Here is a 25,216-nt window from a genome sequence, read left to right as displayed (position 1 = left end):
ATTTTGTATGAAATAGCAATTGTCATTTTATATCGTGCATAAATTAAAAGCAGGGCTAAATCTGTTTCAAGAAGTGGCACTTCTCCACTATTGACGGCAGGTGGCATTGTACCATTAATGGATTTTGCTGTTGCACTTGCTGGCTCTAATTTGCTTAACTTCATCTAAGAACTGGAGACGGAAGATGCGGTTTATTTGTAATGATTTGCATATCAGGAATTGTACTCGCAAACTCAGAGTCGTGGTGTGTTACAGTGCTGTTAAATCTGTTGGTAAAGCTGGATAACTCTCTTTACTCCTGCATAGCTCTACTCAATAAAAAAAAAGTTCATGCTGAAACAACTACTCCAACAACAAAGCTATCTGCACATGCTTAAAAGTAGCGCCTGTGCTATACTTTGATTAATGGCCAAACTAAATCTTTGCTGTTCACCTATGATAAGTCAAATGTTGTTTCTCTAACCCACAAGGGAAATGATGGATTATAAATCATCCACTATAAACTCAACACCACTTCAAGTAAAACTGTGGGGGTTTTGGCCAAGAATAACGTATTTGCTTTTAAAGAAGAAATTAAGCACTTGTAACTGAGATTTTCTGCTGTGTTAATACGGTTAAGGTGACTAATGTGAGGTTTGTGTGGTGGTGGTTTTTTTTCTTTTTAACTTTCCTTCTCTTTATAGAAACTTTGTTTTCTGAATGTTTTAAAGTACCCTAAGCAGCTGATGTCTGAATACAAAGTTATTAGCAGATCAGATGAGAATGATTCACTTCTGTTTAAACAGCCCTTTGCTCTCCATGCCTCCTGAGAACTCTTATCACATATTTGTCCAAAAAACCCCACAAAAACCAACAAAAAAATCTCTCGCATTATCCACCTGCCTGGTGGCTGATAGTATCAGCAATGTATCTCTTTATCTCTTGGTTAATGTGCCTTGGTATTCTGAAGGGGGGAAAATTCCAGTAACAGATTCAATTTACACAGACAGAAACTTGAGCAAATGCCAGCCTAGCAGGGGGGCCATTATTCTGCTCTATAAATAAGTTTAAAAAAGAAACAAACACACACACAAACCTGTGAATCAACATGTTTTGGTCTAATTGAGGGAAAAGCAAGATAGATGAATTTTGAAATGCAAATGATCACCTTCTGTTATTTAAGTATCGGTTTTGCCAACTTTGTGATCTTAAATATAAAGAATTGTTACCTTGTAAATGGAGTAATAATTATATTCCATTCTTGGTAGTCATGATTTTTAAAATCAAATTGGTAACTTTTTAAAAAAAGCCCTTTCATAGTATGCTTAATACCTGTGAGAAAGACAAAACTGTCTACAGCCACAGCCTAGTCAAGACTGTCTTCAACTGAAATGGATTAAGTTGAGGATTTACCCAGAAAGAGAAATCTTTTAGGTACTTTTTCGCTATAACCTGTGAAGTGTCATGTTGTAGAAGAGGCTTGCTGGTCTAATGTCTGGTGTAAATATGATGTGTGAATGAGATGTTTTATTTATGCTGAGTTCTTGTTCCAGCAGCAGGGATGCATTCTGTTGCATCCTTGTAGTGCTTTCGGAGGATGAGATTTCAGAACTGGGCTGCCTTTGGAGTCTTTTTTCTTTCTTGCCCAAACAATGAGTTTTCACCAGACTGTGTTTACTAAAAACTAGGGATTTGCTTGTTGAAATCATAAAGCCAAAGGGAGCTTAGCTTCGTAGAAAATATAAGTAGGAAACTGGCCATCAGTAATGTATCATATTATTCTGATGCTTTCATAAGCTGTGTGCTATAATCAAGCCTTATTTACTCAAACTAGCCTTCACAGAAGCCCGCACATAAATATATGGTATATTTGGTTTTATCTAACCTGCTACTAATTGTACACAATGCAAAATCTAAGCAAAAAGAAGGTTGCGTGGGTAAAGGATTTTGTTCCAAAAAAGACCAAAATGTTTCAATGTGCAACCTGATTTTCATACTCCCAAATGAAGATGTCACTTCTGCTCTTAGACAATTGAAAATACAGATGCAAAGTGCAGCTGATAACCTAAAACATATGGCATGAAAATAAAAATTGCTAGGTTGCTATTATTAGCCTGTATGCTGTAATTTTTATTTACTGAATAAGGAAAAAATGCTTTGCCTGTGTTTACCAAATAGATATTTAATGCTGGAAAACCTGCATATTATTTGTGTATGTGTTTTTCAGTAGGAGTTTGCAGGCACTCATTAAATCTGCTATTCTGTATTATAGTAATTTAATTTGAGTAGATTGTTTAAGAAGCAAAATAATTGTCGTAGATTAAAGTGCCGTTGACCCTGAGAGGTGTCGAGGGGTGGGCTGGTCTTGTGGTTATAGTGTAAGACTGGACTTCCTAGATTTTATCTCCAACTCTGTCCTAGCTTTTTGTGTGACATTAATGTCTCGGGATAATTCTGAAAAGGAAAGAAAAAAACCCAGGGCAGGTGAATGAGCTTGGAGCAGCAAAGACAGAAGGATAGGCTAGCTTGATTTGAAAAGCCCTGGCAATAAGAAACAGGACTAAACACTACTTAAAAATATATATGGCTGGTGTGAATAACGAGGAAAGGCCTGGAGCTGCAGAAAAAGTACTGATTATTGTGAAGCTGGGAGTAACAACTTTAAAACAACCATTTGGAGTGGTACAGCTCTCCAAAGACACCTGAGTGTCCCACAGAAAGCAATGACAACTGACTGCTCCCAAAATAGCAAGATGTCATGAACCTAGAGTAGGTAATTGAAAGCATAGGTTTGGGGAGAGAATCGGGTATTTTCTGAGAATAATCCAATGTGGTTTGGCACTCAGGCTTGTTGTACACTACATGTTTCAGGTGAAGTGCATATTCTTGTGGTTTTTCGCAGACTCTGCAACTAGAATAAGTAGTAAGGTGTACCAAAGCTCTTGTAAAAATCTGTTATTTTAGTCTGGCTGACGTAAAAAACAGTTAATAACTCTGGAAGAAACTGTAATTTACCTCTGTGGTGTGGTTGGGTTTGTTTTTTATGTATTTTCTTTTTTTATTTTTTTAATTATTATTATTATTATTACAGATGGGGCTAAAACTTGAAGATAGTATAGATGATGCCTTTTGAAAATAAATGGAGCTAGCTGAAAGGCTAATTAGTGTTTGCTTTATTCTGGTAACAGAGCAATAAAAAGTTTTTGTCTCTTTTGCCACCTGATTATTTTAGGGGAAGTTTTAATTCCATCTTGGGCTGCTAAAAGGAAGAAAGAACACAGTTCCCTCTATTTTTTTTTTTTTTTTTTTTTCTTTTAGTGACATGAGGAAATTTCTTCCAAAGAGGAACATAGATGCTCATATGTTTTTGAATACCTTTAAGATGAAACTTCCTATTTTCATACTCCATTTGATCTTAGCAGATGTTCATTGGGCTTGCCTCACTACTTTATTGTTTAAAGACCATGATAAACTTCTTATACTTAACTATAGATGGTTCAATACTATGTTTTATAAATCGCTAAAGCGTTTTAGGCAAAGCATTATGGCCAGATTGCTTGTGTGATGTGTTATTTAGTGACTGTATCTTACAATATCTTGGCTGACTGAGTCTGCCTAGAGTAAATTAGCTTGGACTCATTTTACTTGGTTCCCTGCAAATGCTTCTTTACATATATAGATATTAAAATATGATAAAATAGTAAGCTTTTAAAATTAAATGAGTGCAAGGTAAATAGAATTTCTGAAGCGACTCTAATGGTTTTTCGTGCAATACTGTTTATCTTAATGGCCAGCGAAGGGGAAAACATTGTTTTCAGGATGTTGGACAAGTCCATTTCCTCCTGAACAGTTTCAGATACCTGATGGTAGTTCAGATGGGTCTCCCTGTTTTCTTTTCAGTGCAGAAACGATGCTTGAAGGTATGCTGTTTATGGTTGAAACACAGGGTAAGGGAACGGGCCTCCTCAAGTTTTGAAATTCTTATCAATCCACCAAGAGTCAAATGGTTCCCTTTTTAATTCCAGGAAAACCACCTCAGTGCAAAGCCCTTCCTGACTCTTAGGTGTTTGGAGAAGCAGTATTTCTACCTAGAGACTATTTTCTTGTGAGCTGACTTCAGATGTGTTTTGTTGGATGTTACAGTTTATCCTGCAAAATTTTTGACTGAGTTTTTGTTCTTGGTGATTCACAAACCATCTGGCCTGAGATGCCCAGTGAATGTCTAAATCCACCTTTAAGCCTGGCTTCTTTCATGGTAACTAGTGTTTGTGTGTGCTGGTTGGGAGGTCTTATTGTCAGCCTTGGAGGAAACTGTATTTGAGAGAAAATGTTTGAGGTGTGGTAGTAAAAGCCTTTGAAATCCTTCAGCATGAAAGGTGTATTTCAGGTTAAGGTGCTGTAGAAAGAATGAGAAAATCAGCCTTGGTGTTACGGTTAATAACTTTATCGAGGATGTGTATTCAAGAGAGGTGAAGTTCTGCTTTTTTACTTTAGACCTGGCACTTCTGTTTAAAAATACAGAGCGTTGTCAGCTACGTACCCCTTATCAGGAAGTAAGGTATTACTGTGTATAATGCAAATATTGAGATAAGTATGGAAACCATAAAGAAATGGCCTTTCAGTTGAGACCAGCTGCTCTGGAAGGAGGACAGTGCTGGGTAGTGAAGGTGTTTACCTGCACCATCTGTCTCTATCTGAACCTGATAGCATTTTACAAATCTGTTTCCCTTCAGTTGCCCCAGCGGTTGCTGTTGAAATTGCTTCTGTGCAGGAATTTAGCATTGCTGTTGACATGTGCTGCTTGGTGCTAGATGTCGTATGGGCATGCATCAGGAAAGGAGAAAGAAGGAAGCTCTCCCTTTTAATGAAGTTGCAGTAAAGTTGGAAGACCTACTGATTTTTTTTTCACCCTACTTTTTTTAATTCTCCTATTTAAAAGGATTTTGTATTTGAGAATAATATGAGTATTTTTTTTCTGCAAATTTTGTACTGCTAGTCCTAGAAATGCCCAACACCATGCACATGTGCGCACACGTTTATGTTTGTACAAATGTGGATAAGGTCCTTGATTTCAAGGTTCATGAAGTAAAGAATTGGCACAAATATCCCCATGTTATTCACTTAAGCTTATGGGTCGCTACCATTTATTGTCTAAATTACTTTGCTGATGGATTGAGATGAAAATGTTTTCTTAGTGAAGGCAGATGTTGTAGTTCAGATTTATTGCAATATTAAAGCTTTAAAAAAGGCATATGCCCTGTGTGGTATATTACATTAGCTAGCTACTCTGTATCACTTGAAAGCACTTCATAATCTATAGTTTCTAAATTTTCCCATGATGTGTAGTCAAGATAAAATGCAGTAATATTGATGTGATATCCTGAACTTATTATGATCAGCGTATTGCATCAGAAGTAATGTGACCTGTTTGAAGTAAGGGAATGTAAACAAGACATGTTTATTTGTAGTATTCACAATGATTTTTTTTTTTTTTTTTAAAGGAAAACATTTATTTTAATCTGAAGTAAGGAAACTTTGGGACCTAGGTAAATCAGCAGGAAAGCAGACATTGGGTAATAGGAGAAAAGTTGAGCTAAATTTTAGTTTTTATAAAAACGGATACTCAGATGTTCCCCTCAGCTGAGTTTTCCATTTTCTGTTCTGTGTTGGCTCAGATGACTTGTCACACGGTTTCTGCTGTGTGCATCAGAGCCCAGCCAGAACCCTTCAGCCCAGGGAGAAATCTGTGTTAGTTGACTGTTCCCAGTTTATCCCACTTGTGTCATTTTGGTCACAGTCAAAAGTGGATGGAAGAGTTCAGTGCTTCTCTCGAGATCTGCAGTGACATTTGTTTTCACTTGGCATATATTGAAAGTGTTCTTACAGTTGAAAATATGAGCTTGGATTTTGGAGAAGTGGACTCTAGCTTACTTTTTGATTCTTACTCTGCATCCATTTTCTTCATCAGTGAAGTAAGTGAGGTTGCATCAACTTCCCATAATGAACAGTGTGTGATTCTGTGAAAGAAGGCAGTGTAACTTTGATGCTTCAGAGAACTTGATCAGCACCTGTGATTGCCAACATAAAAGGCAATAATACCAAAACTCAGAAATAAATTTTTTGTATTATTTCTTTTCCCTGTGCTCAGGATGATCCCCCCCGCCCCTGCTTTAGAATATTTTTTTTTTATATTGGGCTGTAACTCAAGAAGCCCATTCCCACTGAATGCCTTTGGGGGAGAATGGGTTACCTCTTTTTGTGGCATTATTCTAAAATTTAAGATGTGTCAATATGAGGAAGTTAATGGTAGTATAGAAATCGAGAATGTAGTAATCAGTTGTAATTAACTCTTGGCTTTACTGTCCTTATTCTGGAATGAGGGTGGAACTTAATTTAAAAATAAAAATCGTCACTTGTTTGGAAGAAAGCTCTTTTAGTCTAGAATATCCACAGGATTAGAGCCATATGAGAAAGAAAACTCTGCTCTGAAGAAGCCTAAAATATTTGGGTTTAGATTTTACTTTCCATTCATGTTATCTTGTTTTTGAATGCACATTATTAGAACATACAGCACTAGGAAATCGCAATCAGACTGGAAAGGCATTGCCATTCAGTAGGTTTCACTGAGAGATGCTATGAAAACCTTTCACCAGCTGGTTCATGTGGAAAGGCCTGAGTCTGGTTTTTTTATTTTTCTTTTTGAAAGGACAGTTACCTACAAGGTCTGCTTTTCTGAAGGGACATAAAATTAAATTGCAAGAACAGATTTTGATTGTTACACAATTTTTTTCAATTTACCATAAATTCAACTTCATCTGGATGCCTGCCTGGGATCTTAAAACAGTTTAAAAATGCCTGTAATTATGCTGATACAGCTCCTCATGTAGCTGCCATTATATCTTTGAAAAAGTTCCTCAATCCTGATAGAAGTATTAATCTGTAAGGAATGTAAGGAGTAAATTCTAATGTGTGGCACCCTTATAGTGATGTATTGGGCATTCAAACGCCATTAACTGTAACAAACTTTTCAGTGTGAGGGATGTCCTACCTAAAGAAGCAATGTCTGAGCCATCCTTCCTTGTTGCTCTTGCAACAGCAACCGCAGCCTAGTCCTATAAAGTGCTGAGCATCTTCCAGCTTGTGTGGCAGCTGTCCGAGGGACAGCCCTCTGCGCATCCCCTGCTCAGCGTGCGTGTGCATCTCTGCGTCTGGGGGTGTCTGGGGCTACCGCCTTCCTTTCCCTGACCCTGGAGTGTGACTCATCTGTAGTTCTCCTTGGCCATGCTCATGCTAAGCTCCATAAAATGATGAGCAAGATTTTTTCAAACGTGCCACAATGCTTTTCACAGCAACGACTATGTAACTATATGCTAATTGTTGTCCTCTGCTGGGAAGCTGGTGTGGCTTTTGCCACCAAAGCTATTTTAGTGCAGCTTCTGCATTTTTTTGACAGTCAAAATGAAGATTTCATCTTCATTGCAATCTGTTTTTCTGCCCGTTTTAGAGCAGACAGCGTGGTGTATTTGTATTTAATAATTTTTGTAGTTTAAAGCCTGAGTCAGTGAAGGCTAAATTTTCTGCATGCATCATGCTATTGAATACGTAAATGTGTATGGCAGGGGACTCTGTAACTCCCATTTCACCTCTCCAATGGCTCTTGTGCATGAACAGCAATAAGAGACTGTTGGCTGCTGGCTGGATGCTGGGGAAAACAACTTTCTGTACCTAGGTACAATTTGGGCTGAGCTGTAGCAATACACAGTTGCTGGCTGTGGTGAGGCTGTGTGAAGTAGATTTAACATCTCTATCTGGTTCCCAACAGCAAAGAGAGACTATTGTGAAAAGCCTCCCATGGTGATCCCAGCAAAGGGTGTGAGTTAGCCATGAGACAAATCCTGCCCTCTAAGACAAAATTAAGGCATGCAGTAGACTATTATAATCTCCCTTGTGCTGCCTTTTATGGATGCTTCAGGCCATTCTAGTCAGTCCAGCTCTTCTGACCAGGGTAAATTCTCTAAATATGTTTTGCTCTACTGTCTGTCGCTGTCCAGTATTAGTCCAGTATAGAAGAATGCTAACTGTAACGCCTACAAGTCTTGAAAATGCCTGTGTATGCACGGAAAAGGCAAATTATGGATGAAATGTATAAGTTGCTGTGTTTGAACAATACAATCTGTAGGTGGCCAAAGGGCTAACTAAATTGCAGGCATAATGAAAGCTCTGTGGTATTTAGTATATGTTCTGTCAGCATTAAACAGTCACCTTGTAAATATATGTTAATTCTGAAGGTGTAACTGACCTTTTTAATATTAATTGAAATGTCTCGTGTTTAGAGGTTGGCGCTATCCTGGAAGAGACAGAAGCTTGTGACTGGTGGAGCCTGGGTGCCATTCTTTTTGAACTCCTCACTGGGAAGGTAGGGCTGGGGGCAAGTTACTCGATAAAGCTGACCTCTTGGCCAGTAGTTTCTCACAAGTGGTGTGCGCAGTTGTGATTTCCGTGCTTGTCTTTCTCAGATGTGCTTTGCCAACCTGAGTACCCTCAATTTACTTGGTCTGCATGGGACCAGAGAAACGAAACGTGCTCAAGCTTCAGCAGAACAACTTGATAAAGCCGTACCAAACTCAGGACTGAAAAAATAACCAAAACCCATGCTGCCCTCTTAACCACAGTGAGATCAAAGTTCTCTAACATTCCTTCTGTACATCTACAAAATTTTTGCCCTAATAGTTTCAGTATTATTTCCTGGGACAGTGTAGAAGCCATACCTTGCTGTTACACATTAATTTGGTATTTTGAGACAAAGTGTGCTCAGCCAAATCAAACTGGTGATCAGTTGACAGTTCTGCATGAAGAAATCAAAGTCCACCAAACTCCCAGACTCTTCAAGTTTGAGCAATAGAACACAAGCACTAAAACGTAAATGTTCTAAAACCGTATCTCCAGAGGGACATCAGTGCCTGTAGACATTCCTCCCAGAATCAGTACTTTATACTAGGAATCACTGAAATTTTAGCTCTGTGTGTTAATTTGTATGTATACTAGGAGATAATCCTACACTACAATTTATTTTAATTAATAAATGTATCTGCCTACTTTGATTTTTTTTTTTTTTAATATTTTCTTTTATTCTTCTCCAGACTCTGGTTGAGTGCCATCCATCAGGAATAAACACTCACACTTCTTTGAGTATACCAGATCATGTATCAAAGGAGGCCAGATCACTGATTCAGCAGGTAATTGAGGGGAAAATTTGTTTTTTATTGGTATGCTGTAGACTGGGCAAACGCTTATCTACCTAAGTTGTTCTGGTGAAGTAAGTGTAAAAACAGCAAACCGCTGATAGGAATGTGGATGGGTCATTGTCAGCACTGATGAATTTTGTCCAGCCGTCTTGTTGCTTGTGGGTACTTTGACTTTGGCTGACAGGTTTCTCTGTAGAAAACCGGAGTGCTTTGCCATTTCTTCAAAGAGCAAATTTGGTCAATGCTGAGTGCTTTAGAAACACCTGCTGGTGATGCATGAACATTTTAGGAATTCTGCCCTAAACGTTCATGGAACCATTTGTAATGAATTGAATTAAACTAAAAAATGTTGATGCCAGTCTACCAAGATAGCTCTAAGTACTATGACACCTGTAACACACTGAGTAGAAGTTTTGACCTTGCTGTGGTTGAAAATCTGTAGCTGTCCTCCAGGAAACCTTCTGGATGCCATTTGTTAAGGAAAGTACTTTAAATTGTGAGTAAAATGGCTTTTGTAATAAGAAGATAACTGGTAGGTTGGACAAAAGGCAGAGTAGGAAACTTTAAAATATAGACAACCTTCCAGACTGATACAACATTTTCAAACTAATGGGAATATTGACTGCTGGTTTTAGTTTACTCTTAGCTTTAGGTTATGACTGAGAGAATAAACTTGTAGTACAGGGTCTTGAATTTCAGGTAATGCTATCTTCCTTCTAGTTAATTTTGACCTAACTGAGGAAGCGGAGCCTGGATCTGACCTATTCCACTTGAACAGAATAAGTCATATATGTGAACTGTGGTGTTCGGCTTTGAAGGGTATCTTGCTAGTGGATGCACAAATAATGACATCACTTTAGATGTAGATTTGAACAGAGCAGAGTGGAAAAAGTAGTTCTTGAAGAAAATGAAGGAAAGAGATTTTGAAAATTCAGTGAGTCAAAAGACCAATGACTGATTTCTGTGCCATTACTGTGAAGCGATTAATGGAAATGGAACTAGACGTTTGGAACTCCTCTTTTGACTAGGTGACATGAAGTCACTGAAGGTGAGAACATGTGTCTCTGTTTCTGGCAAAGGTAGAAAGGGAAGTGACTAAAGAAACATCCCATTTTTTTTTATAATCTACATTTGTATTGTTAGTTGGTAGCAAATTGTTACCCTCACCCGCAGGTGCTACAGGACTCAAATGGCTAAGGGAAAGCAGAACCACACTTGATGAAGGGAGTTCCTGCCATTAAGACTAGAAGTGAAGACAAATGAAGTAATCCAGTCCACTTCTCCCTGCCAACGTAGGATTGTTCTTCGCTGCAGACTAACGTATTGCCTGTTTTCAAATATGCCAAAGAGTGGCTTTTTTGCCACTTGCGGTTTAAGTGGCAAATATATTTCTGCCACTCACAGGTCTATTACAAGGCCATATCTGTTCAGAGAACAGTCACTCCAGTGCCTGTTAGGTTAAGCCTTCTAGTGTAGGGTGGTGACTTTATCTGGTGGAAGTTTGGCTATATGAGCTAGTAAATCACATTTTTGTTGTGTGACTATCCAAGGAAGCTGCCATTCATTGTTGAGGAAGCCTTGTCAGGAAAAGGAAGAAATCTCTCTTGGCATGGATAGCAATTTGTCATTGCGACTTTCCTTCCCCCCACTGCTGAGGGTAAACAGGTCAAAGCATCGCAGAATAACTCTCTGGGATCAGTGTTCAGCTATACAGAAAACTGTGTCAGATGTTTTCTCCTACTGTGGCTTCCAGTGCAGGTGACTTCATTGTAAACACCTCCTTCATTTAGCCAGCTTCTAAGAAAACAGAGATCTCTATTTCTGGTGAAAGATGAAGTTGTTTTTTTTAAGTTGGTTTGGTGTTTTGTACCCAGTATTCTTTTCAGGCACCTCCGGGCTTTACTACCAACAAAATATGCAACATGACTTTTCAATATGTCTCTATTGCAGTTTGTGTTGCATCTGCTTTCTAAGATTAAAGTTCTTCTGGAAGGGCAAGCTCCAGAAAATAAGTGTCCGTCCTTACTTTCCCCCTGCTGGTGCTGGTTGTATTTCAGCAGAAGGCAGAGAGACCCTGGCTGCATCTGTTTTTGCTGGCTTGTGGAAGATATCAGAACAGCCAGCACTGTTCACTGTCACTGAGCTACCTTTACTATGTGACATTATGACTGCAAATAGCAGAGCCATCTTAAAATGTGTAAATTCCTATGTTTATGGATGTAGACTCACTTAGATGTTGAGTGCATTAAGATATGAATACACATTGTTCTAAGTGACAACTGGGAGAAGTTATCCTATTAGCTGTTGCAGAAAAAGCAAGAAAGAAATCATGCCTTTGTACTGGCTGTAATTGAATAGAGTATAAACAGTTCTCTAAAACTGCAAAATATTTTTGTGTGTCTTTATTAGTCTCTTTGGAGTATTACCTTTGCATTCCCTTTTATATGGATTGGTATCTTTAAACAGATGTTAACTATTGTGATTTCCTTTTCACATGAATTCAGCATGTGATGTACAACTAAAAAGCAAACGAGGTGCTGAATTTTAGGAAATTTCCATGAAGCCATTGCACTGTTTTGTTTCTTTCACTGAGGTTTTGATTTTTCAGTTTTAGTCCATTTGTAGGACTCTTTAAAACTGTTAGGTGTTTCTTTTTGGGTTTGTTTTTTGTGGGTTTTTTTTTTTTTTTTTTTGGAAATAGAGAACTGGCTATAATATCCTGGTATTTTAGGACCGATTTACAATTTATGAAATGGAAAGTTACAGACCACTGTCCCCAGTGTAGCCGTAATGCAGTGGTGTGAGCAAAGGTTAACATGAAGCAAATGCAGTGTCCGGAGTTCTACCAATGCAGGCTCTGGCTGCTGCTCTCTCTTTTTTTTTTTTTTCTTCCCCCTAAATGAGGTTACACTTAAAATGAAGTCCCAGTGTGCAGTGCTTGAGGGAATTACATGCTGTGATCAGTAGTCTCTGAAGACTGTAACACTGAGACTCAAGGAAAGGAGAGTCTTCTTCCATTTACTGGATTTTAGGAATTTCAAGTATGCTTTCGCACTCTTGAAAGTAATTCATAGAGCAGGAAAACGGTAGGATGTCCCTTACCTTAGACCTTTCTGGAACTTTTAAGCAGTTGTTTTTGTTCTTACTCACTGAATCATATATATTTTTTTTCTTTTTATATTAAGCTTTTGCAGTTTAATCCTGCGGAGCGTCTTGGTGCTGGCGTTGCTGGTGTTGAAGACATCAAATCTCATCCATTTTTTGCCCCTGTAGAATGGGCAGATCTGCTGCAATGAGAGATGGGTGTCCTCTGAACAAACTCAGGTCAAGTGGACAAGTTTCTCTGGCACAGAAGCACCCTGACTTGCTTCCTTTGGATTTCCCAAACCATTTGGACGCAATGACTAAAGGACACTGGAGCAATCAGGCCAAAAATGAACACTTTTAACAGGAATGGTTACACTGGTTGTACAGGGTGCTAGCTTATTTTTACGGCAACTGGTTGCTATGTGTGTGTAAGGCTTTTCACCAAAGGGTGGTTTGTGATGAAATTCCTGGGCAGCATGTTTAGCACTGCCAGCTTGTCAACTAAGTAGAAACAGGAATGTGCTCCTGGTGCTTTGTCTGATGATGGAAGTGTCTATAGACTCTGCCAGCTGAAAGTATCTTTTATGGTGTCAATAGACCATTTCCCTATGCTAAATGCAGCTCTGGAGGGATGGGGGGAGGAAGGAGTAAATAATTTATTAATGGTATATGCTGAATAAAATACTAAAATGCTTTATGCAAAAGTTGACACGTTAAAAATAATATATCCATTAAAAATTAAGAAAGCTGTTGCATAATACTGTGGAATGTATCTTGAAAATGGCATATCATTTCCCACTGTGGAAAGAGCATATAAAAGGCAGATAATGCTGTCAAATGTTGTACTTTGTTGGCTGGCAATGTCTGTTTAAAACTCTTGACTCTGTTGTATTTGATGAGCTACATGTTAAAGTCACTACAGAAAGGGAAATCTTTTCCTCAGCCAGATGAACACTGCTTTAGTATTCTAATAAGGAGCAAGAAAACATAATGCTAAATAAATGTATAGATTAAAAAAGGAAAAACTCTTCTCTCATCACTGCAGCCACCACTTTATCACTTAATGAACTTTACTTCCTCTAAGTGTCCTATTTTTAGCTGCTACTTCAGGAAAAAGCCTTTCTGCTCACGCTCTTCTGCTTGAGGAAGCTTCTGAACTCTCCTGTTTGTTTGTTAACAGTCTTAATAAATCAAAGAAAACCTTCACCCACTTCACTCTGCTGCTCGAACAGGAAGAAGTCTGGGATTTGCTCATGCCAAATGACTAAGTGACATCTCTGAGCAAACCCTAGTGGGTAAGACTTGGGCGTGAGCCAATTAGCTGACCTGTTTGTTTGTTAGAAAGGTCTGGAGAATGGGAGAAGAATATAAGACATGCAGAATATTTTGCTGTGCGCTGCTGTTGCTGCTAAGCAGCCGTGCTTGTATGGGTTCCTGACGTACAAATGCTGTACGCTGCCATGCTTGTACAGATTATGGATCTGTGGGTTTTTTCCTAAATGTTCCCTTCGCTCTCACTTTTTTTTTTCCCCTTTTTCTTCTTCTCCCCAGCTTTATCCGGAGAACAAAGGGCAAATTCCTCTGGGAAAGTGAGGTGACAGCAATGATTATTGAATTTACAACTCAAAAAAAAAAAAAAAAGTACCCCTCCATTTGTATTTTAGCAGTGTATTTTATGGGCACTCCCAAAAGTGCATCTGCACAGTCTCCATCTGTTAGACACCAGGTCGGTGTATTCAAATAAAGTGGAAAAGGAAAATGCTTCACTTAAACAAAGGAAATCTGGAAACTTTTTTTTTCCTTTTTAAATTATTCCACTCCCCTCTTTTTTTCTTTCTTCCCTTTCTTGTGATCACCAGGCCAGCAGAGGGGCTGTAACAACACCGCAGGTTGTAACCAGGTCACTAGTATCACTGCCTACGGAGTGCTGTCCAAGATTACATCACTCGCAGAAACTGTGTTTCAACCTACCACCCTCTGGCTTCATAACAGGAACTCCCTCAGGTGAGCCACAGGAACAACTTCCTGCACCGAGCGGGTCGGAAATCTCTAATGCGGAGACCAAGCTGATCCAGAGCTTCCTTCCAGCACTGCCCTGGCTGTGACTTTGGAGAGGGCTCGTTGCTCAAGGGAAGACTCCCTTCCCTTGGCCACCTGACTCCATCCCTGGGGCTCTCTAGCCCAGCCACCAGATAATGTCGTTGCCCGTGTTGATCTGTCCCATTGCATTTGCCTGGCGATAACTGTAAAATATTTTCCATGTTACTTTAAAATTCTCTCTTGTTCAGGTTGAACCCGTGTGCCAGTTGCAAGTAAAGGCAGGATAAGATAGCACAGGAGCACAGGCTGATTTCTGTGAGCAGGAGGAGGAAAACGCCATTCTAGCAGAAACCAGGTGTCCAGCCACTCTCACTGCAAAGCATTTGGTTTAGTTAATGACACAGAAATATTTTTTTCAAGTATGTTAGTAGTGAGGAAATCTAGATCACGGAGACTAGAAGGAATGGGGCACTTGGTAAGACGTCTTGCCAGAAACAAGCTTTTGAAATGCTACAGGTTTTTGTAACCTCACCACTCACTCAGATAATGGTTTTCCTAAAGGAAGCACAGTCTGGAGTTAATGGCACAAAAAAATCCTGCTTCTATCTTTTTTTTTTTTTTCCTTTTAATATGTATTATGTTGTATTGGTGTTTACATGTATTCCTTTAATAAACAAAACCTTTCAAGCCTAATTCAGACCTTGGGTTTCTGAACTTTATATTTAGTTCGTGAAGACAATCCTTCCTACCTAAATCAATGCTTTTTGTCCTTGGCTTTTATGACTTGAAATGTTCTAGATATCTTTTTTGGTGCCTCTTATGAAGCCCTGTGGTGCACCTCTATATTTTGCTGACTGTTAAGTAGTGCAAAGTCCATTCTGCCTGCCTTCTGTTACACCTAATGGTTGATAGCAAAACAAATCAGTGCCATTTTGTTCGCAGAAATTAGTGAGAGTCTATGTAAAACACAGTAAAATAAGCCTATAGATTTTCCTATTCTCCTGCGGGTGTTCAGGTAAGGCAGATAACACACTTAGGACATCTCGAAGTGGTAATATGTTGCACCCTGTTGAACCACTCTGTAATGTTTTTTGTGTTCTACTAAGAAAAACTGGGAGACAAAAATGTTTGAAGGCTCGCACTGGGTGGAATTGCTGTGAGGTGAGCCAGGACCCCTGTCCAGACCTGTGGAAGAGATTGCATCTCATGAAATACAAGGGGCATAACTTTGTTCGCTTTTAATGGCTGTATTCACAGCTTCTGTGCTTGTAGCGCAGCTCCTATATCTCCTCTGAAATTCACCTCTCAGACAGCAGTCACTGTCACGCTGACTCTCTGCGCACCTTTGGGATGCTGAGTCGGCAGGGTTACCTGCGCCAGAACATCCACCCGGCTCCTCTCTCCAGTGCTAAACCTGTTCCTTGGTGTGTCCCCGCAGCGAAGGGCACTGGGATGAAGAAGGCTGGGGAGGTCAGTCTTCTCTAAATGAAGCACTCAGCATAACAAGGTACAGGGAAGTGCGAAGTAAACCACTACGGAATTTTTTTTTTTTTGAGTGTGGTGTCATTTGTCTTCTCAAGGGCACTGAGTAGGAAGCTGGAGAAACAGAAACTTCCTCTCTGGTGAGATTTATGGTAAGGATTTTAGCAATAAAATGAAGTACATTTGTTGATTTCTTTGGGTTTGCGCTTTCTGCGTGGGCTTTGCTGTGAGCTGAACTGTGTGGCTCCTGGCTGCTGCCCGGCCCCGCGCTCTGCGTGCGGGGGCCTTTACCTGGGCCCCAGCGCCTGCGGGTGAGCCTGCGGCCCCCTCTGTCCGTGGCTGGTCACCCCAAAGTCCTCTTCCAGTCAGCAGCATCTGCGGCTGAAGAGCAGCTCTCGCAGCTGGCCCTCAGCCCCACGTGTCTCCTGAGCCGCACGCAGCTTTCAAATCAGAGCCCCGCACAGCTTTTTGCAGGGTCTGAGAAGTTGCGTGGATGGGATTTCTTCGCCTCTCAGCAGCAGTGGCTTGTTAAATGCTGCCCCTTCCCTCGACTCAGCGGCTCGTCACCTCCGGTCTGCCTCTCCTCGCTGCACGGTGTCCTCGGGGTACAGCTGGAGATGGAGGCCCTTCGCGTGACCAGTGCCTCTTGTTTCCTTCTGCTGTGCTTCTGCCTAGCAGCCTCCCGTGCGGCGTGCTGGGCCGGGCCTGCCGCGGGCTCTCGCTCCGCGGCGCTACGCGGCACCGTCTACGTTAATGGTCGTTGTTTAGCGTGTACCCGCCAGCAAATGGCAGGCTGGGGCATAGCGAGGACCAGACCAGGCCTGGGGCTTTGGCCACCCTGAGTGCCTAAGGACTTTCACTGTCATCTCTTGGCAAGGTCACGAAGCTGGGGCGCGGCTCCTGCTGATGCGAATGCCTGTGGGGGCGAGACGGGGGAGTGAGGGACTTGGCCAAACAGCGGCGGGGATGCTGGCAGCTGTGGCGGGGGCATGGGGCGTGCGTGAGGGGCTCGGGCAGCCCCCAGGACAGGGTGCCTTGTGCGGCTCCAGCTGCAGTTTGGGAAGGGGTGGCAGAGCCAACTCCCAGAGGGGGAATGGGACTTGCTTAAAAGGTGCCGAGCAGCTGCTGCTGGCAGCAGTGGTTTAGACTGGTGGCACGCGGCCATCTCCAGCGCCGCGGGGCCTGGCGGAGGGCTGATTGCTGCCTGGGCCATCTGCAGGAGCAGAGCCGGGGAGCCCTGGCCCAAAGGTGAGGTGTCCTCAAGAAAATCCCAACTTCTGGGTGGCAAAGCGGTGGAAGTGGTCCCACCTCCTGCTAGTGCCGTGCGGTGAAATCTCCTGTGCCCCTGCTGCCGGGCAGAGGATGCTCAAGACTCCCGGCAGTGAAATCTCCTGTGCCCCTGCTGCCGGGCAGAGGAGGCTAATCAGGGCGCAGCAGAGGATGCTCAAGACTCCCGGCAGCGGGTGACAGCTTAACGTGCTGGCCCAACAGGACCTCGCTGCCTCTTGGCAGACCAGAGGCTCTCCTTCTCCAAAGGCAGCTCTGTCTCCATCTTCTTGGCCCAGGGACCCATCAGGAGGGATTAGAGCTGCTGCCAGAGGGCTGCAGTGGCGCCGTGACGGGCAGGAGGGCTGGGGAAGCGTGCAACACCAGGCAGCGGGGAATTAGCGTCCTCTTGGGAAGGCTGTGGGCGGTCGCCTCGATGCTTCGCTGCTGAGATCCTAAGGTTGGCAAGTTTAGGAAAAGTCCTTCTGGGGGCAATAAGCTAGGTGAGCCAACTGGCAAGTGGTGGAGCTGGATAAAGACAGGCCAGTCAGGGAAAGAGCAGATGTTGTGGGGGTCAGTGGTCCTCCTCAGCGAAGCCTTGCTAACCTCATTTTGCTGTGCCTTGGAGACAGAGACCGCTGTTTTGCCTGAGTACAACCTCACCTCTACCAGTTTCTCCCATCCCCTTCCATGAGGTGAGCCATTTATCCCCAGGGTATTTTCTAGGTTTGCCCAGCTGCCTCCATCTATGTCCTGTGTTACATCCTTCAGCCCCAGTCACAGATTTTCTTGCCCTTTCTGTGCCTTTAGTTCTGCAATGTCGCCCCAAAGTGCTGGGACCCAGGAGTGGATTATTAGATGCAGCTGTTATCCCCGTGTACTGATGAAAACAAAGAGAGAGGATTATTCCTGCAAAATGAAAGCACGGGGGTTGTAAAAGCGTTAGGAAATTGCTTACCCCAGCAGCGTGCGAGTAACGAGAGTTTTACGGTACCTCGCGCAGTGGTGGGATAACAAGGAAGGAGCCTCCATGAGAGGGGCTGGTGCTGCGCCATGATTTAGAGCACGGCGCTGGCTAGCTCTGCTCTGCTTGCAGTCTTGCTTGTGCACTGTGGTCTGACATTTGCCAGCTCATAATCTTCCTTTACGAACCAGGCATGGAGAAAAGAGCTTCTTCAACAGCATGGACCTTAAGCCAAGTGGCATTTATCCTTTCTCCACATTTTTAATTTTTTTTTTTTTTTTTTTTTTTTTTTTACATCCTTCCTCACTACTCTGCCTCCTTGGGCTCCTTCCTTTCCAGCCTCATGCCTGCTTTGACCTCAGAGAAGTCCCCTGCTGGTCTCTCATGGTGTCCTGCCAGGCCCAGCACAGCTGAGAATCCAGTGAGGCGAAGTGAGAGGTGAGTTCCCATGAGAAGGACCTTGGCGGCTCGGGCTCCTTGCAGGCACCTCGGCAGGTGCTCTGTGATACTGCAGAGAGTCCTGAGCTAATCGGCTTTCTAGGGTAAAGCGCGCTCACAGTGTGAAGTCCCAGCCCCATTAACATCACTGGGAGTTTTCCCATTGACTTTGCTGGGGTCAGGAGCTTACTCTTCAATTACAGAGAGAAGCCAATTTCATGAAAATAGGTATAAAGACCTCATTTGCTTTCCTACTTCAAGCATACCCATGTAGTTTCAGCCTCAGTGTTAGAGAAATAAGCTTTTTTTTTTTTTTTCTTTAATTTATTTGCTTTTCTGGTGGGTGCAGTTAATATGGCTATCCAGTTACTGTCCCTGGCTGGGGCGAGGTCTGCAACTCTTCTCCCTCAGCCTTTGCTGTGCTGCTGATTGACTGCATGAGTCTCCCTGTAAAACAGGGAGGGCATTTTGCTGAGTGGCAGAGATGGGAAGAGTTAGTTAGCACCTGCCCTGCGTTTTAAGGCTGAGAAGTCTTTGATGAGCAGCGCTGCACATGCCCCGTTAGGGTGACTGGAGCGCAGAGGGCTGAGAAAGGCAGGCATCTGGTTTCCTCATTATTTCTTTTTATAAATAATCCCTTGTCCTTGCACCCTGGACTACTCTGACAGCATTTGGAAGATGCCGGGTGTGTTCTTTTTTTCCCCCCCCTCTGAAACTTATTCATTTGGAGAGCGGTTAAACAATAGTTTTTTGTCTAAATCTTTACCAGTGAAATTGTCAGGAGAGATTTCTGCCCCCCTCTCCCATCTATCCTCCTTTTGTCTCCTTCAGTCATCGGGGTCAGGATCCGCCGCCAAACGGAGAGCGCGGTTGCTTTTCCAGGCCCCAGATGCCAATATGTGGCAGCATCTGGCTGGTTGGCAGGCGCCGGGGCAGTGGTGCTGGCTGCGCCGCAGCCTGTCATGCGGTGGCGGCGTTTGATGGGCGCCCTGCTTCTTTGAGAATATGGTCCCAACCAAGGAAATAGATAATAATTAAATCTACTAAGGGAGGTGAATTATCGGGTAGGGCGGCTGCTGTCAGAAGCTGCACCGACTCCCAGCCCTGATTTTTTTTGTCCTCTTCGGCAGCATCTCGTGTAACCTTACCTTCTTGTGCTGTGAGCATTTTGGGTGCCTTAAGGCATGGAGCTCCTTGAAAGAGAAATACAAATCACTAAAAATGTAGAGATAAAACCCTCTCCTTAGAGGCCATGTGTTTGGCATGGGAAACACATGATAACAGCTTGCTTTAGAAAGGTGACATTTCCACTGAAGGCTGAATAATAAAAAATGCATTCTAAAAGCCGAGCTTTTCTCTCTCTTCTGATATATTAGACTTTTGTAATGAAGACAGCTTCTGGGACCGGGGAATCTACTGCTTCCTTGAAATATATGCGTGGGAGCTCTCCCTGGCCCTAATGGGTGTCACATGTGGCTCCAGCTACATTAATGTTGCAAGCTCTATTAAAAGGGATTGTCAGTAGCCCTTCACGTGCCATGAATCAAAGCTGTCTTTCCCTAACTTTGCTTCAGCTCAGGCTCGCCCATGTAGGCAGACTTGCCCAGGGTTAAGTCACTTTTAATATTAAGATGGATAGAAAAGATTCTAATACATGCTGTGTTCTGCCCCCCCCCCCCCCCCCCCCCCCCCCCCGCCTTTTAATTCAGAGCTTGCTGGTGAAGGACTCTGGAGGGATGGGGAAGGAGGAGACAGCCAGGCAGCTTAAAGAGGCCTCTGAGGGTCATGTTGAGTCTGTGCTATTATGTTCCAGCGAGGAGAATAGCTTTATTGACAGACAGCTGTTTGACTCCTGCAGCCGTACAGTATTTGCTGCAGATCCGCATAAATACTGAGCTCATGTTGACAAATTCCTCGTCAGTGCAAGATAGTTAAACCTGCTTGTTTAATCATTCGTGTGCTCTTACCTCTGCAGCTCTGAAAAGAACGAGCTGCTGTTTTACAATATGATGCATGAGAAATCTGTAAATGCTCAGAGCTGTTTTCACGTGAGGTTTCCAGGGTGTCTTTTTATTCAGACCATCTTAGAAATATAGTACTCTATTTTTTTTTTTATTATTATTATGGTTAATTCCATTTTCTTCTCTTCCCCCCTCCACCCCCTAAAAAAGGTGTATTTTTTGTTTTTCAAATAAAAAATCTGGCAAGCTGGCTTTACAATACAGGTAGCAGATCTTTTGGCAGAATGTAGGTCCTGCCTGTGATATGCCACCAGCACCGTCACAGCCCCTGTAGGAGTCCTGCACCTTGGTTTGCAGCACGTGCGTGGAGGCACGTGAGGTTGTGTGTTTTGGTTTGGCTTTTCTGGCACAGGGGTATGGAACCTGAGCTACTGGTCGCGTCCTGTTCATAGCTCAGGGGCTGGCTTTTTGACCTCCCTCCCATTTCACAATAATATCCACCTTCATACCAGCATACTATCTTGTCACATTGTTGGCCTCATCTCTGGAAATATAGTATCTAAAATTAAAGATTTGTTTCCGTTTTGGAAATTTCGAGTTGACCTTTGTCACTTAAATAGGGAGAGAGTGGTGTTAAGTCAGGGCTCCTGCCACACAGTCGGTAGGGGAAAAGAAAGAAATGTATTTTGAGACTTTCTTCAGACCCTCTTTATAGTGTGGTGTCTCTGTGGTCCTTTCAAAATGTTTCTGGTGTGTGAGTAATTTTCTGATCAGAAGGTATATTATTGAGGGTTGACCAAAAGAGAAGGCCTCACTGAAATGGGAACCTATTGTTTAGTCAGACAAAAACTTAAAACTAAAATGTCAAATTGGCATTTAGAGAGATCGGTCACCGTATGTTTATGTGGCAGTGAAGGAGACAGATATTTCTTTCAGGATCACGTTTAAGGCTGTGGATGCTTGAAGTCGCTGGCAACTGACAAGCTGTCTATCCTATGGCTCTAACTACTGATGGAGCTGAACCTGATGGTGCTGCTGGTTTTTGAGACTTTTTATCAGTTTCCTAAGTGCAGGAAAAGCCAGTGTTGTCTGATATTTTTATTTTTCAAGTAATAATGTCAGTGCAAGACATTAGTTATATGAAGATTTACACTTGTGTGATGCACACTTGTGAAAAATCCTGTGTGTCCTGTAGAAGGACGCTTAGCCTGGTCAGCTCTCTCTGATGAGGCTGCAGAGATCAGAATGCAGAAGAAATCAGGTTCCCATTGATTTCAGAGCACACAGGTACTTTTTTGCATTGATTTAATTAAAAATCCGCAGCCTAAGTATACAGTCTTACGAGTATGACACAGCTTTGCCTATTGACCAGGTCAGGCAGCCTCACTCAAAGCCTTAGGAGCCTGGACAGCTCCTACATTACTTCCAAGGGAATTACCTCCTCCTCCTCTCTCCGTACGTATGCTTCTTGGGGGTTTTCCAGTTATTAACCAAGTAATTTATTGAATGTTGTTTTTATCATTCATGCGATGGCAATTTTGACTCTTGGTTATTTTTCAGTCTTTTTCCAAGGGGATTTGGTTCTGACTTGCCTCCTAGCCACTGAAAGGGTGGTTTGCTGCAGAAATGTTGGCTTTCATTCTATTCAAGCATTTTAAAAGCATGTTCACTTCTTCTTAGTACATCCCTGTAGCTTATCTGTTGAGGCCCAAGAGCCGTACAGGTTTATGTGGCTAGTGAAAATATTTCCAGATGAATGAGAAATAATAAAAAAACCCAACACCCTGAACATAATTAGGAGTCATACAAATTCTTTTGGCTCAGGGCATAAGCCAACCTTCAGCTAGAGGTCTTTTTAAACAAAAACTTTCCTTTTGTCCTTATCTTTCATCATTATAAGAGGAATAACAACCTATCTTTACATATAATTAATAAAATAGCTCAACTGGCCACTTGCATAATTTTTAAGCGCGTGACAGCCACAAAGACCAACAGACAAGTTAGCCTTTTTGGGGGACTGAGGAAAAGTAGCCACAGAAATCTGGCATAGTTTGTTAATTTGGAGTCCACCTTCAGAGCAGAGTCAGCAGAGCTTGCAGAAGAAAGCAGGTCAGGTTTCTTCAGGTTTCCACCTTTCAACTCTGCTCTTGGTAATATGGCTGTTGTCCCCACTGTTTTTTTAAACAGGATTTTTGGCTGTAGGCTGACCTTTTTTTGGTATAAAAACCGAAGCACCAATGATTCCTGCTGGCAGTGGGGCTGGTATGATCCCCATCCCAATCAAGAATGAAATGGACCTGCTGGAGAAGGACACCAAGCCAAAAGGCTGGTAGATGAGAGAAAGAATCCTGTTCTGTGTTCAGAGAGATACCACTATTTTGTCTTTATGTTGCAGTCTCGTACAACCCCATGTGCAAGCCTGAAGGAAGGAGCATCCCCAGCCTCAGAGTACTGACAGTTCAAATAGCCTCATGCCAGAGGGCCTGAAAAAAATGGGGCTGAAGCCACAGCATTTGGTTCTATTCATCATGCCAGGATTGGGCACTTCAATCTCTCCCTTAGGTGCTTGATATTTACCAGATGCTTCCCAGCCCAGTGCCACGGTCACCATAATAAGAAAGGTGTAGATGATTTATATCCACCACAATTTTCTCACTTGTTTTCCTTGTTCCTGAATGATGAAAAACCTGAATGTGCTGATGTCCAGGTGTCTCTGTGGTTGGAGTCTTGGAGGACGATGTACAGCAGATCGACCCTGAGCAGTGGGTGACCGCAACCACAAGCACCCCGGGAAGGCCACCGAGATTGCCGCCACGTGCACCTCTGCTGTCAGGAAGTCGGAGAGGTTTTCTAGCGTGGGATGCGACGGGGCTCTTCTGCAGTCATTGGGGAGCGAGCATTTTCCTTGGATGTATGCAGCTCATTTGTTACGAAGCAAGCTGTGTTCCTGCTGCGTGTCTGTATGCACAACGCTTATTTATTACAGCCCTTAATCAGAGCTGGGTCAAATCCACCTAAGGAAAACATAAATGTGTTACAATGGACTTTTTGGTAATTAAAATTGTAACTCCTTCTCTGAAGTCTTGATTAAACAGCATTAAATGTCACAATGCTGTGAGAAATAGCCATTATCAACAAAAAACTAACCAGGTATAAACCACTAAAGGAATTTTGCCTGGAGTGGTCAAATTTCAGTGCAAACACAAAGGGTCAACTTGTGACACTTGGCTCCTGTATTCTGCTCGTAAGCATCCCAGCGTATTTGCTTTGCTCTCTCTGTCTTTTTCCTCCTCTGTTCCCCTCTCCATACATCAGTGTCGGGGAGTTCAGACATCACAAGGGCCGGTGGGTTTTTTATTATTATTGTAGTGCCTAATGTGGAATTTCGCATGAGCAACACTCCTTCCTGTCGGTACTTGGAAACTCTTTTGTGTTACGTCCGTCCTTTCTCTGAAGTAATCGCTCAACTATTTCTAGCAATAAAATATTCCTCTCTAGCCCCCATCGGATATGTTAGAAAGATTAGCGCAAGATCTGAAGGCCCTGTCCAGCTAAATTCAACAAAACCTCCCTGGGCTTTAATGTTCTCCTTTTATTTCACTGCAGATATTGCCTGGGGATATGGTATAGGAAAAAGGCACCCAGATACTCCCCAATAGACACAAGCAATATGCTCTATAGCGAGGCTGCGCGTTGTCTGAGTGATGCAACTCGCAGGAGCGACCTGCCAAGGGACAGGGACATGAAGACCAGGAGTCTGTGCGTATCTACATCCTTCTTCTTTATGTTTTTAAATTAACTTTAAAAACACCACACAGAAGATTTGTCTAAAACTTGTTAGGGTACTGGGAATGGGACCTGCCTCTCCTGTGGTCTGAAAAGGCAGTGCGGTTCTTGTCGCTCCACAGCTGGAGAACTGAGGAGAGAAACTGTTTCCAGTAAGGCAGTGTAAAAACCTTATTTGGTACCTAAGGTGCACTTTGGGGGAGGGAAGGTTTTCCTAAGATATTTAAACATGTACCTGACTAACAATGGGAGAATTTGTTTCCTTTGCTTCCCGCGCAGGGACTGATAATAGTTGCAGTAGAGCTGGAATTCCTGACAATTGTTAAGAAAATTTTAAAGAATGGAGAAGTGATGCCCATACCACTTTCCGTGTCACCAGTTGCACCAGCTGGAGGTACACATGCAAACTGAACTTATTTTCAGTGGTTGCTTTGACCTGACTTTGGGAAGCAGGGAACGAGTCTCTTGGCACTTGCTTGTGGAAAAAACAACTCCTCGGGCTTTTACAGGGGAACCAGCTCCTCCATGAAGCGAAACACTAGGGATGAAACTGCTTGTTCCTTGGCCTTTCTTTGGTCTTTCTTCAGCCAGATGGAGGCCGTAACTCCAGTTTGGGGAGGCTTCCTGCTGTGCAGCAAAGTCTCTGCTCCCCGGGAAGGGCCTATGCGTGGGCAGCTGCCCACAGCGCAGCCGCCCGACTGCCCCACTCGCTGCCGTGCTCCACGCTGCCGTCTCCTGTGGCTTCGGCTCTAAAAAAAAGTTTACTTCAGTTTGAGGGTATTTTTGTGCACTACCTTTTTTTTTTTGTTTTGTTTTTGTTTGACAGCCATGACAGCCTCTCCTCATTATTATGGAAAATATAGGGTTGGTGGTAATTACTATCTGAGTATGAATGGGAGCAGAAGTGGGCATAGCCTGCACTGGCCTTTCTTTGACAAGGTATAACTTTCTTCTGAATTTCTGTGTTA

General features: G+C 42.6%; 1 protein-coding gene across 12 annotated transcripts in view; it reads left to right on the top strand.

Annotated features, from left to right (window-relative positions):
• RPS6KC1 (ribosomal protein S6 kinase C1) overlaps positions 1 to 14,208 on the top strand; it is a 91,867-nt gene extending 77,659 nt beyond the window's left edge. For 9 of the 12 annotated variants that reach the window (XM_075707260.1, XM_075707267.1, XM_075707264.1 and 6 more), the window contains 3 exons: positions 8,313 to 8,395; positions 9,120 to 9,215; positions 12,410 to 14,208. In XM_075707260.1, the coding sequence (XP_075563375.1) occupies positions 8,313 to 8,395; positions 9,120 to 9,215; positions 12,410 to 12,520 (290 nt within the window). In that variant the 3' untranslated portion in view covers positions 12,521 to 14,208. Of the gene's footprint in view, positions 1 to 8,312; positions 8,396 to 8,467; positions 8,651 to 9,119; positions 9,216 to 10,397; positions 10,429 to 12,409 lie in introns of those variants that run through there. The other 3 variants (XM_075707262.1, XM_075707261.1, XM_075707265.1) reach the window with 3 other exon arrangements.
• Positions 14,209 to 25,216: the final 11,008 nt, after the last annotated feature.

This window comes from Pelecanus crispus, chromosome 3 (assembly GCF_030463565.1).
Source record: "Pelecanus crispus isolate bPelCri1 chromosome 3, bPelCri1.pri, whole genome shotgun sequence".
In the NCBI taxonomy this organism is placed as follows: Eukaryota; Metazoa; Chordata; class Aves; order Pelecaniformes; family Pelecanidae; genus Pelecanus; species Pelecanus crispus.
The sequence above is the reverse complement of the archived record's forward strand: the minus strand, read 5'-3'. Positions and strand labels throughout refer to the sequence as shown.